The sequence below is a fragment of the Candoia aspera genome, chromosome 1 (assembly GCF_035149785.1).
Source record: "Candoia aspera isolate rCanAsp1 chromosome 1, rCanAsp1.hap2, whole genome shotgun sequence".
NCBI classification, from domain to species: Eukaryota; Metazoa; Chordata; class Lepidosauria; order Squamata; family Boidae; genus Candoia; species Candoia aspera.
This window is the reverse complement of record NC_086153.1, coordinates 200,243,158-200,258,849: the sequence shown is the minus strand read 5'-3', so window position 1 is coordinate 200,258,849 and position 15,692 is coordinate 200,243,158. Positions and strand designations below refer to the sequence as shown.

The following is a 15,692-nucleotide window of genomic DNA, read 5'->3' as shown; positions in this document are numbered from 1 at the left end:
AACATGGACATGAATTGTCAAATCTGAGAGTAAGAAAATCAGGTCTACATCTGGTATGAAAAACTGATAATGTTGGCACCAGCATTACCTTCCAGGAAAATGTCTATTCTTTGTTAGCTATATCTTAAAACAGGGCATGCATTTATTTAGAAATTCCCATCCTTTTGCCCCAACACAATCATAACTCTAGTATAACTTCAGTGTAAAAATATTTTCATTCTTTAATTTAAAATGCTTTCATAGGATTACTGTCATAACATTTAAAAGTGTTAAACTTTAACTCCATTAAAGTTAACTCATACAAAAATTCTGAAATCAACTCATTTTTATGCAGTAATATTTTTCAAAACAGTTAAAACCAGCATGGATAAAATTACAAATTTTGCTAAGAAATAAAATAAGGCAGTTGAGCAGTTGAAAAGTTCTTTAAAGTTATCTTATGTCAATAAGAGATACTGAAAAGTTAGTATTTTGTGCTCAGTTCAGCAAATTTCAATGGAAAATATGTATATGTGTTCTTAATGTTGGCTGCTTCATGCTCGTTTTTCCAAAAAAGAGAACTCTAAAAAGGGTAGTTCTTAAGGAAAAACTTCTACTGGTTTTAATTCGTCTCTTTCAGGCATCTCTGTATCCGATATCCACATAATTGTGAGTTGTTTAATACTTGTTTGATTTTTCTGAATATTTTTATCCTTATTTTACAGAATGAGGTTTGTAAGCTTCCCAGAGTCAGTTATAATTGGAGCAGCATTAAAAAAAAAAAAGCCCAGTAAAATAAATAATAAATTAAATAAATATCCATCTGCATAAATTTGTCAATAGTTATTTCATGTATGACAGCTGAAATTGTGAAATACAGTTCCAATACAAATTAATGTTTCATAGAAATCATGATTTAACAGACCAGTTGTGGGGAGGTGGCATCTGTTACTCCCAAATGTCTGTCAAATCGCAAATTATATAATTTACAGAAATTTATACTATTTGCATAATGACATTGTTAAGTAAATGTGATTCACATCAATTCATGTCATTTACATAATGACATCATTACACAAATGACGTAAATCTCAAATGAGATAAAAGTATAACATTAACATATTTAATTGCCTCATCTGGACTACTTGGGGTGAGTGTGATGGGCTTGGCCATTATATTTGGCAGGAGGGGGGAAATATCCAAACAGAAAATTTATCTGCTGCATCTGAAGACTGCTAAATAAGGATCCATTAAATGGAGTTTTCACTGTATTTTTCTAAGATTTTAAAATCTTTATGCAGTTAATAATTACTTAATTATTATATAGGCATGGATTACCCTCTTAAAATATTTGCTTGTATCTAATTACTTCAGATAATATCATTATTCTATTTACGTATTACCTCTGTACAACTAGTGTTCAGGTTGGTTAATGGCAAAATGCAAATATAATAATTGGTCCTCTTGCTTTTCTATATTAATCTTAAAGGGTATTAACAATAAAGCAATAACTTTCATTTTCCAGAATGTATCGAAATATTCTTTCCCAATTTAATGTATTCTACTAAGAAATATCAAGAATCTTTCTGAATATTATTATGTTCAGTAATAATTTCAGTTTTGCAATGGATCTGAAGCCTTTTTAAGGGCCCAGAGCAGAATGTTTTTAATTTTATACTTTTTTTTCTGTTGAGATCAATGGTCTAGTACAGAGTTTCTTAAACTTTTTTTTCTCTCAGGACCCCTTTCCAGTTTTAAAAATTATGGAGGACCCCAAAAGACCTTTCATTGTATGGGTTATATTTATCAATATTTACCCTATTAAAAATTAAAATTGACACATTCACTGTCACTACCACTTCTCACAATTGTTTGATGGGATTTTAATATTGTATTAATTTTTAAGATAGGCTGGCAAATAATTTTGATTTTGCAGACCCCTGAGAGCATCTTGGGGGACCCCCAGAAGTCCTAGGACCACACTTCAAGAAACACTGGTCTAGTAAATGAAAGTGTGTGGAGAAGCTCCAAAATAATTGAAATAATTCTTGGGATTATAATTCTTAGTTTCCCTGCCTTGATCAAAAACTATATCTGATCATTTGAACTACTTATCCAAATTTGGATAAGACCCCTTCCGTGTATGGGGCTCATTTCCGCAAAGGTCCTGAATAAATCTATTGCAATTAATCATGTTTTCATATAATCTTGCAGAGGGGCAAGGAAATAATTTTAAATTTAGGAAAGCTTATTAAAAATTAAATATAGCTCACTGTAGTCAGTTGATGAAAATGTGTTCTAAAAGTATAATATCTCTTTCTACTAATAACTTTAATTTTTCCAAACACTGCAGATTTTTTGTGATTTAATTTGAAACGGGCATTTTTCATAGGGGGGAGAATCTTAGAAAATTTGGCACAAATTTAACTAGATATGTTAGGGATTGAAGGAATGGAATACTACAATATTGTTTATTCATTCAGTCGCTTCCGACTCTTCATGACTTCATGGACCAGCCCACGCCAGAGCTTCCTGTCGGTCGTCAACACCCCCAGCTCCCCCAGGGACGAGTCCGTCACCTCTAGAATATCATCCATCCATCTTGCCCTTGGTCGGCCCCTCTTCCTTTTGCCTTCCACTCTCCCTAGCATCAGCATCTTCTCCAGGGTGTCCTGTCTTCTCATTATGTGGCCAAAGTATTTCATTTTTGCCTTTAATATCGTTCCCTCAAGTGAGCAGTCTGGCTTTATTTCCGGGAGGATGGACTGGTTTGATCTTCTTGCAGTCCAAGGCACTCTCAGAATTTTTCTCCAACTACAATATTAAACGGTATCAATCTGTTGCAGAAGGCTTTCATCAAATGTAAATAATGAGCATTAGTTAGTTCATATTTCCTGCACATGAGTCCTGATCATTGCAGAAGAAAAATTTAATGCCCTACCAAAGCAGTTGTTTGTGGACAAAGTTTTGTATACCTGAAGTTCCCCTGCCCTCAAAATCCTTATTCATTGATTGATTCATTACAGTGAAGGGATCTGTTTTATTATAAAAATAAAAATATAAAAATAAAGTACTAAAGTGATACACATCCATCATTCTTCATTTTAAAGTGGTTCTCAAGAGTATATGAGCAAACTTAAGGTACAAAGCCAAAGAAGAACCGTAAATATCTCTGTCAAAATTATTTTTGTGTGTATTTTTTTAATTAGGTAAGTTATTGTGTTATTGCTATAATGTATATTTCTGATTCCCCATATGTAATACTTGAAGCATTATTTTATTACAATTGGAACATAAAGTATGAATCTTCAGATGATTAAGAGGAAGACTTTATATAGCTATCCATTTTCATGCTCTAGCAGACTATACTTCAGCAAAGGATTGTTACCTTGTCGTGGTGCTGGAGCTTGAGCACCTCAGTGATGCCATGAGCTAAACCGTGAAGGGCCACCCAAGACGGGAAGGTCATGACAGAGAGGTCAGACTAAATGCGATCCCTGGGGAAGGTAATGGCAACCCACCTCAGTATTCTTGCCGTGAAAACTAAATGGATCAGTACAACCAGAGATATGTCGGTATACCATCGGAAGATGAGACCCCCAGGTCGGAAGATGGTCAAAATGCTACTGGGGAGGAACAGAGGATGAGCTCAACTAGCCCCAGACGTGATGACGCAGCTAGCTCAAAGCCGAAAGGACGGCTAGCGGCCGACGGTGCTGGTGGTGAACGGCGAATCCGATGTTCTAAGGATCAACACACCATCGGAACCTGGAATGTAAGATCTATGAGCCAGGGCAAATTGGATGTGGTTATTGGTGAGATGTCAAGATTAAAGATAGACATTCTGGGCGTCAGTGAACTGAAATGGACTGGAATGGGCCACTTCACATCAAATGACCACCAGATCTACTACTGCGGACAAGAGGACCACAGAAGAAATGGAGTAGCCTTCATAATTAATAGTAAAGTGGCTAAAGCAGTGCTTGGATACAACCCAAAAAACGACAGAATGATCTCAATTCGAATTCAGGGCAAGCCATCTAACATCACAGTGATCCAAATATACGCCCCAACCACAAATGCTGAAGAAGCTGAAGTAGAGCAGTTCTATGAGGATCTGCAGCACCTACTGGACAACACGCCTAAAAGAGATGTTATTTTCATCACAGGAGACTGGAATGCTAAGGTGGGAAGTCAAATGACACCTCGAATTACAGGTAAGTATGGCCTGGGAGAACAAAACGAAGCAGGACACAGGCTGATAGAATTTTGCCAAGACAATTCACTCTGCATAACAAACACTCTCTTCCAACAACCTAAGAGACGACTTTATACATGGACTTCACCAGATGGACAACACCGAAATCAGATTGATTACATCCTTTGCAGCCAAAGGTGGCGGACATCTGTACAGTCGGTAAAAACAAGGCCTGGAGCTGACTGTAGTTCAGATCATGAACTTCTTCTTGCACAATTTAGGATCAGACTAAAGAGATTAGGGAAGACCCACAGATCAGCTAGATATGAGCTCACTAATATTCCTAAGGAATATGCAGTGGAGGTGAAGAATAGATTTAAGGGACTGGACTTAGTAGATAGGGTCCCGGAAGAACTCTGGACAGAAGTTGGCAGCATTGTTCAGGAGGCGGCAACAAAATACATCCGAAAGAAAGAGAAAACCAAGAAGGCAAAATGGCTGTCTGCTGAGACACTAGAAGTAGCCCAAGAAAGAAGGAAAGCAAAAGGCAACAGTCATAGGGGGAGATATGCCCAATTAAATGCAAAATTCCAGAGGTTAGCCAGAAGAGATAAGGAATTATTTTTAAACAAGCAATGTGCGGAAGTGGAAGAAGACAATAGAATAGGAAGGACAAGAGACCTCTTCCAGAAAATTAGAAACATTGGAGGTAAATTCCAGGCAAAAATGGGTATGATCAAAAACAAAGATGGCAAGGACCTAACAGAAGAAGAAGAGATCAAGAAAAGGTGGCAAGAATATACAGAAGACCTGTATAGGAAGGATAACAATATCGGGGATAGCTTTGACGGTGTGGTCGGTGAGCTAGAGCCAGACATCCTGAAGAGTGAGGTTGAGTGGGCCTTAAGAAGCATTGCTAATAACAAGGCAACAGGAGACGACGGCATCCCAGCTGAACTGTTCAAAATCTTGCAAGATGATGCTGTCAAGGTAATGCATGCTATATGCCAGCAAATTTGGAAAACACAAGAATGGCCATCAGACTGGAAAAAATCAACTTATATCCCCATACCAAAAAAGGGAAACACTAAAGAATGTTCAAACTATCGAACAGTGGCACTCATTTCACATGCCAGTAAGGTAATGCTCAAGATCCTGCAAGGTAGACTTCAGCAGTTCATGGAGCGAGAATTGCCAGATGTACAAGCTGGGTTTAGAAAAGGCAGAGGAACTAGAGACCAAATTGCCAATATCCGCTGGATAATGGAAAAAGCCAGGGAGTTTCAGAAAAACATCTATTTCTGTTTTATTGACTATTCTAAAGCCTTTGACTGTGTGGACCATAACAAATTGTGGCAAGTTCTTAGTGGTATGGGGATACCAAGTCATCTTGTATGCCTCCTGAAGAATCTGTATAACGACCAAGTAGCAACAGTAACAACAGACCACGGAACAACGGACTGGTTTAAGATTGGGAAAGGAGTACGGCAGGGCTGTATACTCTCACCCTACCTATTCAACTTGTATGCAGAACACATCATGCGACAAGCTGGGCTTGAGGAATCCAAGGCTGGAGTTAAAATCGCTGGAAGAAATATTAACAATCTCAGATATGCAGATGATACCACTTTGATGGCTGAAAGTGAAGAGGAACTGAGGAGCCTTATGATGAAGGTGAAAGAAGAAAGTGCAAAAGCTGGTTTGCAGCTAAACCTCAAAAAAACCAAGATTATGGCAACCAGCTTGATTGATAACTGGCAAATAGAGGGAGAAAATGTAGAAGCAGTGAAAGACTTTGTATTCCTAGGTGCAAAGATTACTGCAGATGCTGACTGCAGTCAGGAAATCAGAAGACGCTTAATCCTTGGAAGAAGAGCAATGACAAATCTCGATAAAATAGTTAAGAGCAGAGACATCACACTGACAACAAAGGCCCGCATAGTTAAAGCAATGGTGTTCCCTGTAGTAACATATGGCTGCGAGAGCTGGACCATAAGGAAGGCTGAGCGAAGGAAGATCGATGCTTTTGAACTGTGGTGTTGGAGGAAAATTCTGAGAGTGCCTTGGACTGCAAGAAGATCCAACCAGTCCATCCTCCAGGAAATAAAGCCAGACTGCTCACTTGAGGGAATGATATTAAAGGCAAAACTGAAATACTTTGGCCAGATAATGAGAAGACAGGACACCCTGGAGAAGATGCTGATGCTAGGGAGAGTGGAAGGCAAAAGGAAGAGGGGCCGACCAAGGGCAAGATGGATGGATGATATTCTAGAGGTGACGGACTCGTCCCTGGGGGAGCTGGGGGTGTTGACGACCGACAGGAAGCTCTGGCGTGGGCTGGTCCATGAAGTCACGAAGAGTCGGAAGCGACTAAACGAATAAACAACAAGCAGACTATAACTAAGCGGAAGAAGTGAGAAGGTAGCAAGAGGGAAAAAAGAGCCCATCCATTTTGTCGCTAAATATAGCCAGCAAGTATACATTTCAAAATATAAAAAATGCTGGTATTGTAATAGGATTTCTTTTTATGTAGAATTATCACTGTTGTCTATATTGGTCAACTCTCTGGAAGTGTCAGTTGGTATTTAGATGTTAATTTAACTGAAAAGATGCTGAAAGGGTGGTATATAATAATTCTTTGTGTTCCACAAACAAGTATAGTGGTATCCTAATCAGTTATATTCTCTAATATAGCAATCCCATAATAGCCTAATTGTACATGTCTGTTATAAGAACATAAGAATAACCTTGCTGGATCAGAATAAAGCCCATCTTAGTCCAGCATTTTGTTTCTTGCAGTGGTCAACCAGATGCTTCTGGTGTGCTCATGAGCAGGAGATGGAGCCATGATGCTCTCTCATGCCCCACCATAAAAGTAATACTAAATCTTCAAACTAATAAGCCTCAGAAGGCCTGCCTTCCATGAATTTATGCTCTGAAAGCTTTGCAAGTCAGTAGCCATCAACCCTGGTTATCAGAATAGAAATAATTTTAATTATTTCTACAGAGCAAAACTAGCCCAGATTACTATACATTGCAGTCATTAACCTCTCTAATAGGAAGCACTTACTAACTGAAGCTAGAAAATCTGTGATTCTAAGTCACAGAAGCTACTCAGCATCCAGCAGACAATGCTAGGTAGTTGTACCCCAAGTAACCAACCTGATTTTTAACGCACAATAACCTCCATGTTCATTCTGCCTGTTTCAGTATCTCTGCTTTATCTATTTCATTTTAAATTTGTTAAGTCTCATTTAGACTTCCAAGAACCTCTTCAGGACATTTGCTATTTCATTTAGATTACAGAAAAAAAGTTACCTGTCTTAATATTGATGACATTTTATTTCAGAACTCTTTAGCAACCTCTCACAATGGCTTTAGTGAGATAAATTATCTTCAGATATCTTCTAAACCACCTAAGAAGTGCATGATATTGGAGCTAAATAATATATTTAAGTTGCAAGGCTGCTTTTTCACCTGCTTGAAGAATGGAATTATGCTGTGAGATGTGAAATAAGCATAGTGTCTCATGTGCACTTTAAAGTTTAAATGTTTAACAGCCTCACATCTAATCCTCCTGCCAGGCAATTCCATATGGACCTATAAAAAAATAAGAAAAAATTGACCACTTAACTTAGTTTGTTGGAAATGGTTCATTACATCCAAGTGTACAGCTATTATATGTTTCCAGATTCTTACTGTCGTTATACTACTGCTTATTTCAGTCAATCTGTTGAAGCACTACATCGAGTAGTGTTCTATGTCGACAAGCTGGCCAGGCAGCCCCACCAAAAAAGAAGGGGAGAAAGGCCAGGAAAGGTTTTCTTGCAAACCCAGGAGACTTCTAAGGCATGCTTGAAAGTCCTGTTTTTAAATAATAGCAGCAGCTGCCATGCCTTCCAAAAACCAAGAAGTTCTGGCACTTATACTGCCTAAATGCTAAATACTGCCAGCAAACATTTCAGAAGAAAGGATGCAGGTGTGAGTATACATTTTTCATGGAACCTTCTGACAGAGTGAAGCTCTGTTGGGCCATGAAGAAAGCTTCTTATAGCTTAAGGAATCAGCAAGCATATGCCCTAAAATCAGAGAAGTGGAAATGAAGTAAATGGGGTGCACTTCCCAGTGTGGGCAGTTTATTTGCACTGCATTGTATATGGCTAAGGGAAACCTTTTGATTTATGTTGGAATGATCACTTAAGGAAGGGATCGCTTTCCAAATCTCAGGCAGCGCTCCACATAATAAACAATATTATAAACTATAATATCTCCATAGTACATAAATCTTCAGATACTTTATTTCTCTGTCACCTTGAACAAGGAACACAGATCTGGATAACAATGAAATTGAGGAATGGATGAAAGATTAAGCAAGCACAAAAATCGTAAGGGCTATAGATAAGAGAAATTACCAGGAGAGAATCTGAACTTTTCACTATAGATAAGAATGAAAACAAGAAAACCAAAAGAGAAAAATAGATCCTATATCTGTGGAAAAACTGATTAAGAAACTTGGGTAGTCCATTCAAAAACAAATAGGTATCTAGTGAAACCTTTAGAAGCAACAAAGGGCAATAGATAACAGGATGCCAATTCATTCAAAAAGTCTAAGTCAGGATATGAATTTAATTAGCTTAAATTGGTTATTGCTTGCTTCAATGTTTCCTCTTTTTAGGCAGTGAATTTTTCTTGTGTTTTTTTTTCCCAGCACTCACAAAAACCTGGAGGGAGAAAAATGGATTTCTCATGGTAATTTTCGTACCCTGATAATTGCCATTTATTGACCTTTTCTCTCTCTTTTTCCCCTGCCCCCTAGGCTTAAGGAGTTCATATGCTAGTCAACATAGTCAGCTTGGCCAGGAGCTACGTTCTAATGTATCTCCTGATTTACACATCACCCCCATTTATGAAGGTAGACCCTATTATAGTCCAGTGTACCACAGTCCAAGCCATGGAACAGGTGATGTACACCAAGGATCCCAAACTGCATTATATCGAACTGGCTCAGGTGAGTTTGAAATTGTTATTTCTCTGTTGTCCTCTGTTGCCTTTCTCAACCTTTTGACCCTGGAGGAACTGTCTGAAATATTTTTCAGGAATTGGGGAACCCCTGAACATTCAGCCTCAAATATAGGCCAGAAGTTACAAAATTATTATATTTGTTTCATGTGTACACCTGTATATATGTATTAATAGTGTTCTTAAACTAAAAATAAAGAATGAAGCATACCTCTTTAATGTGCAGTTGCCCAAATTTGAAATATTTTTTTAAATAAATTGTGATCTCCCAGGGTACCCCAGGGACCTCTTGTGGAACCCTAGAGTTCCATGGAACCCTGATTGAGAAACTCTGTCTTAGAGCTTGCGTACCAGCATTAAATTCTTATTGTTGTGGTTAGATTTATATTCCACCTTTTCTTCAGAAGCTTAATATGGACATATAGCATTTTGTCCTTTAATTTTATCCCCTCCACAGAAACACGATAAGGTAGGTTGTTTTAGAGATAATTTGACTCAAAGTGACCCAGTGAGCTTCAAACTAGAGAGCTGAAACTGATCTCCTGGTTCTAGTTCAACATCCTACTCATTTCACAGTATTGACTGTGCAACTAGTATGTATAACTATAGCAGCAATGGTACAGCTGCTTTTTTTTTTTTAATGTAAGATGGAGAGCCCATGTGCTCCACACAGCCATCAACACCCTTGGGTTCTTTGATCACGCTACTAGAATTGACAGCAAAATGGCTGACTTTCAGCCTGTTTTTCAGGGGGTTGGGCCTCCTAGTCTTTTAAAACTCCGAAAAGGGCAAAAAAACAGACAAAACGTTTTGACCATGCCCTTTCCAGTTACATCATACATCAGAGTGCCTTCTGCAGCCCTTCAGAGGATCAGGAGACAAAATTGTCACATTCTGAAAATTACTTACAGTACTATATGACTATTGAGGCACATCTAGTTTATATTCGATACTTCATTTTTTTGTATTATAGGTTCTTTATTTTACTCTCATTTAATATAGAATTTCAAAAATGTTCCTACTTTTTGTTAAAAAGTACAAAACAATGTAAACATTAAACAGTATTCAGTGTGAATGGTTAGTGAAAAAAATAGTATATTGCTTTAAAAAAAATCCAAAGCCAATTAAAACAGATGTAGAGATTTGCAGGGAGGAAAATGTAGGAGAGTATTATTGTCGGCCAAATTTATTTTAGTTCTAAACAAATCATTAACCAAATGCATTATTTATTACGGACCAAATCCAGATTTTGTCATGGCTAATTTATATTCCATTAATTTCAGTTGATTAACTTCAAAGTAGGGCTAAATTTGGATCCAGCTCTCTGTATTTATCACCTTTATGAGTAACCCATCTTGAAAATACAGAGTAAGAGATTAAAAAGTCAATCAGTGCTGAAATTAAACTCCAAAATATTTTTTTGAAGTAACACTGTACCTTGCAACCGAAAATAAGTTACCTTAAGGAAGTGACTGAAGGAAGTATCTTATCTACTTCTCTCCTTTAAGCCCATAAAAACCCTCTGGAGGACTGTAGATCTATGACAAGCAATATGAGAAGTAGCATGGTGGCATTTGTCTCTCCCAGAAGTCCTCCTCCACTCTGTGAACAATGCTATGCATATTTATGAAGCAATAAGGCCTAGAGTGTTGAATAATGCTTACTTCCTAATATATTTATGAGAGCAGTAGGAGGATAAGTCTATTACCCTTAAGATCCTACTTTTGGACTACCCATAAGCATCTGATTGGCTCAGCAGGGAAAATAATGATGAACTTAGGAGTCATTTGTCTGATGCAGCATGGCTTTCTTTATAGAGCTATATTCTTCTCTAAGTCAACTTATTTAGGATTGGAACTGTCTTCTGTTTAATTACATTCTTTACAAACCAATCTAGGAAGAAGCATTCAAGATATTTTTTAACATTCTTGAAAAGGAATTAAGAGAGAGAGAGAGAGAGAGAGAGAGTATATGCCTGTATCTGTGTATATGTTTGTTAACCATACAGGGGAGCCTTTTCATAGTATTGATTTGGTATGCCAGGTGTTGGAAATCTGCAAAGATCGGCTAGTCAGCGTAGCACTCTTACATACCAAAGAAATAATTATGCGCTGAACTCAACAGTTACCTACGCAGAACCCTACAGGTCACTTCATTATCGGATGTCTGAATCAAATTACAACAGGATGCAACATGCAGTCCCTGCTGATGATGGAACAACAAGATCTCCATCTATAGACAGCATCCAGAAAGATCCCAGGCAAGTATAAACAATACTTTAATCAGTTACATACATTTAGCACCATAATAATAAAAATAAATCCTTAAGTAATTCCTTGTATTTTAATTTTTAATTCTTTACCTCTGTGATAGCATTTAGTTTAGTTAATTTAAGTTTAGTTACTGATGTTTATCAATAAATAAACAGAGTAATCTATTGTTGGATGCAAGTGTTACATGACATACATTCCCAAACCCACCTTGCTTAGGGGTTGACTAACAAACCTCACAGAATATCAGTAAATTCACGCCTTCCTTTGAATTCTTCTTATCGGTTAAAGAGAATTTGCATGGCGGGATCCAGAGTTGCCAGAGGTCATTCACATGCTTCAGCACCAATTCCCATCAGTTCAGGCCAACGCTGCAGCCTACCTCCAGCACCTGTGCTTTGGAGATAATAAAGTAAAAACCGAGGTAAGGAACAGAGGAGGTCTTACTGATCAATTGTCAATGAAGAATATTTCAGAACTATTAGAACATATGACTTAATGTTGAAATATTCATCAGGTTAGACACTGTAAACTCTACGAACTGAAAAACCCTGTAATGGAGATAGAGTTATGCTTTTAAGCTTTATTATGGCCACGAGCAAACCATTGTGCAATTAGCTTTTTTCCCCATTAACATTATAATATTTTGCTCATGAACTTAGAAGCAAACCCTGGTGACTTTAGTGGAACACTTTCTAAATAAATATTTGCATATAAGGCTAAAATGAGGTTTTTTTATCACAATTTTCTCTCACTGTAGCTCTTTAAAACAAGTGTATGAATATTCATGAAGTTTTTAGAGAAATTTATGCATATATGAAATGGAAGTGAAAATAATAGTACAAAGAATGGTGCTTAACATTAACAGCAAATTCCTGAAAGTATGCTTTCCAGAGTTATTTGCCACCTCTTAAACGTTGAGGAAATCCATCTCTCCAAACATTTCTTCTACTGTTTTCACAATACAGTATTTATATAAGAAAATATATATATATATATATATATATATATAAAGATTTGTTTGTTTGTTTGTTTATTCATTTATTTATTTATAAATTAAACAAATTTATATGATAATGTTATGAACCCAGTTTCAAGATAAACAAATTGAAGGGTGTCTGTAGTTTCGTTTTTCTTGCTTTCTCTATTTATAACTGCATTTAAAAAGCCCCATTGGAGACTGTGATTTTTGCAGATTTTCAAATTCTAGGGGAAAACGTATAAATCTTTTCCTGGATTTTATCCTCGGTGATTCAGGTAATAAGTACAGAGATAGGATTCACTGACTAATCTTTAGCTCACCTGAGATTGAAGCAACACTCTATGAATGAGGTACAGAGCTGATCCGAAATACATTATTTTGCAATGTTATGCTTTCCAGCAGGAGATAAACAAGCCATCTAGGCAAGCACAAAATGCACTACATTATTTTCATTCCTATGCTGTTTTTTTCTTTTTAATTAAAAATCCCCTTAGCCAATATCTCTGTAGATCTGCAGTAGGTACTTAGCACAGATTACCTTGTCTACCCAAAACATTTAGATCAAAGTTCCTTTGAGTTAATTACATCTGCAGCCTTGACAAATGAAAGGTACCTTTCGGTTTTGATAATAATTAATATATTAATAATAACAACAGCAGCAGCACATGGTTAATTGTGAATAATTATTACATAAATTGTCTCAGTAAAGGCCTTTTTTTAATGCTTTGCAAGGTTTCAGAGGCTACGAGGGCAAGAGGGCCAAGCCATCTACATAACAAATGTTTTAACTCTAACTTGCCCATAGCAACATTTTAAAAAAAAAAACAGCAACCAGAAAGGCTGGCAGAAATGTAGCTGCAAGCAATCTTTTATCTACCTACATCCTTATTTGCTGCTTTTCTTTTAGCACCCCATTCTTACATCACTCCATTAACTTTAAACCAGTAGCACTGAGGACATGACTGGTTGCTGCTGCTCTACTGACCAGGCTTGAAAAAACCTAGAGGGGGGAAAAACCTGATCACAAAGCTCAGAACAGCAGACAGCACTTGGAACACCTGGAATGAAAACATTTGAAACACCTAAGTTTTTGAATAAAACAATGTTTTATTCCAACCTTAAAACAAAACTCCCACAAGACATGTCTTTTGCTTTGGGCTTCGAGCATTTGACAAGGCCACATTTATTATGTATCTATATAAACAACTAGCAGGTGACATTTCATATAAAAATGATACATTTACTAAAATATAGAGATTAAAATTCAGACTAATGCCTATTTTATGGATATTTCCAACAACAAACTTAACAAGCGGGTGTATGTTATAGTCACCTTAATTAATATAAAGGTGCAAGAAAAAATAATTTTCTCTAAAAGCTTTCCTTGATGTGCTGTCTTCAGAGGTGTTACACCAGAAATCCCATCATCTGCAGTCAGAAAAGCCAAACATTTGTGTGGCCGGGGATTGTGAATATTATTTTTACAAGCACATGAAGGATCTTAAGATTGAGGAAAGTGTATCTCTAAACTTTTGAGATACAGCCAAGCATGTTTATAAAAATTACTATTAATGGGTTTTTTATTAAAATATGTGTAATTCATGTTTTAATTCTAGTTTATTGAATCTTAAAGCATTCATATTAACTGAAAATGGGGGAAATATATATACACACACCATATACAGCACTGTATTCTCAGCTAATTATAGATATGTCCCCTAGAAATGCCAAATATTAAATAGGCAGACAGCAAGTTTGGTATGTGCAACCTATGTGAGAAAACAGTAATTTTCTGGAATTTCACTTCATATATTCACCAAATCCTCTATTCAATATATTTTTATAGGTGTGCAGGTTAGGGGGAATCAAACACTTGGTTGACCTGTTAGACCACAGAGTTCTTGAAGTTCAGAAGAATGCTTGTGGTGCGCTGCGGAACCTGGTGTATGGGAAATCTACAGATGAAAATAAAATAGCAATGAAAAATGTTGGTGGAATACCTGCACTTTTACGGTTGCTAAGAAAATCAATTGATGCAGAAGTAAGAGAACTTGTCACAGGTAATTTTTAATAGATAGGAAATAAATGGTGCACAGTCAGGTACAATGAGTTTATGTGCAAGAAAAAAGCCTTCCTTTGAAATAGTTATTATTTGTTTGAAAAGATGCTTAACACAGTTCTAAATAGTTTCTGTTCAGTTCACTGATATTTAGACCAGAGTTAGACAACCTGGTTCCCCCAGATGCTTTGCATATCAACTCCTGTCAGTTCCAGTCAGCGTGTCCTTTTGTAAGGGACTGAGGGTATAAATGCCATCCAAAACATTTTATGATGTCTTATTTTGTGAGTAAGCCTTCCCTATGGGTAGACGTGCATAAGATTGTATTGATAACTCAGGTAAGTGTTTAAAATATTGCAGCCTAAAAGCATACATTCTTTCTAGAAGTGATTTAAGTCGTGTAAGTTGTTTAGTACATCTACATGACATTACTGTGTGTTTATTTATTTATTTTATTTTATTTTATTTTATTAAATTTTGCCACCACCCATCTCCCCCCAAAGGAGGGACTCTGGGCAGTTTACAATAATGATAAAAGCATTAAATACCATAAACATAAATATCAAATACAATATAATAATATAAAACATAAATATAGTAAAAAATTCAGATGACAATAATAGTTATAATACCGCTCATATACATCTAAAGGGCCATTTTAGGGCACCAGCCATCTCCAGGAGTGATTACTTCCCTCCTCACCCCAGGCAAGGTGGCAAAACCAGGTCTTCAGTTGTTTTTGAAAGGCCACAAGAGATGGAATCTGTCTTATCTCTGGGAGAAGGATGTTCCAGAGGGCGGGAGCCACTCCAGAGAAGGCCTACCTCCTGGACCCCACCAGACAGAATTCTCTTACAGATGGGGTACTTAACATGCCCCCTCTGCATGATCAGGTGGACGGGTTGATGCGATGGGGATGAGATGGCCCCTCAGTTTATACTGAGAAATGTACTGTGTATTTTCTGCATACAAAAATTCTACTATTCTATCCTCCTAACCCAAGCTTGCTGAAAGATTATTTTAGCCCCATAGGTTGCTGGAATTGATTCCAGTGATATTTGCAAATGCCAAATAAGGAAAGACTGATTCCCTAGTTTGGGGAATACATTCTGTCAGAACACAATGATATGACAGTTACTGACATTAGTTTAATCTGAAATCTGTGTGCTGATTCACTTCCTCACT

At 36.9% G+C, this 15,692-nt stretch overlaps 1 protein-coding gene across 5 annotated transcripts in view; it reads left to right on the top strand.

Annotated features, from left to right (window-relative positions):
• PKP4 (plakophilin 4) overlaps window positions 1-15,692 on the top strand; it is a 150,463-nt gene that overhangs the window by 90,398 nt on the left and 44,373 nt on the right. For 4 of the 5 annotated variants that reach the window (XM_063318338.1, XM_063318341.1, XM_063318340.1 and 1 more), the window contains exons 8-11: window positions 8,994-9,185; window positions 11,240-11,456; window positions 11,758-11,890; window positions 14,295-14,508. In XM_063318338.1, coding sequence (XP_063174408.1) covers window positions 8,994-9,185; window positions 11,240-11,456; window positions 11,758-11,890; window positions 14,295-14,508 — 756 coding nt within the window. The remainder of the gene's footprint in view (window positions 1-8,993; window positions 9,186-11,239; window positions 11,457-11,757; window positions 11,891-14,294; window positions 14,509-15,692) is intronic. The other variant, XM_063318339.1, reaches the window with a different exon arrangement.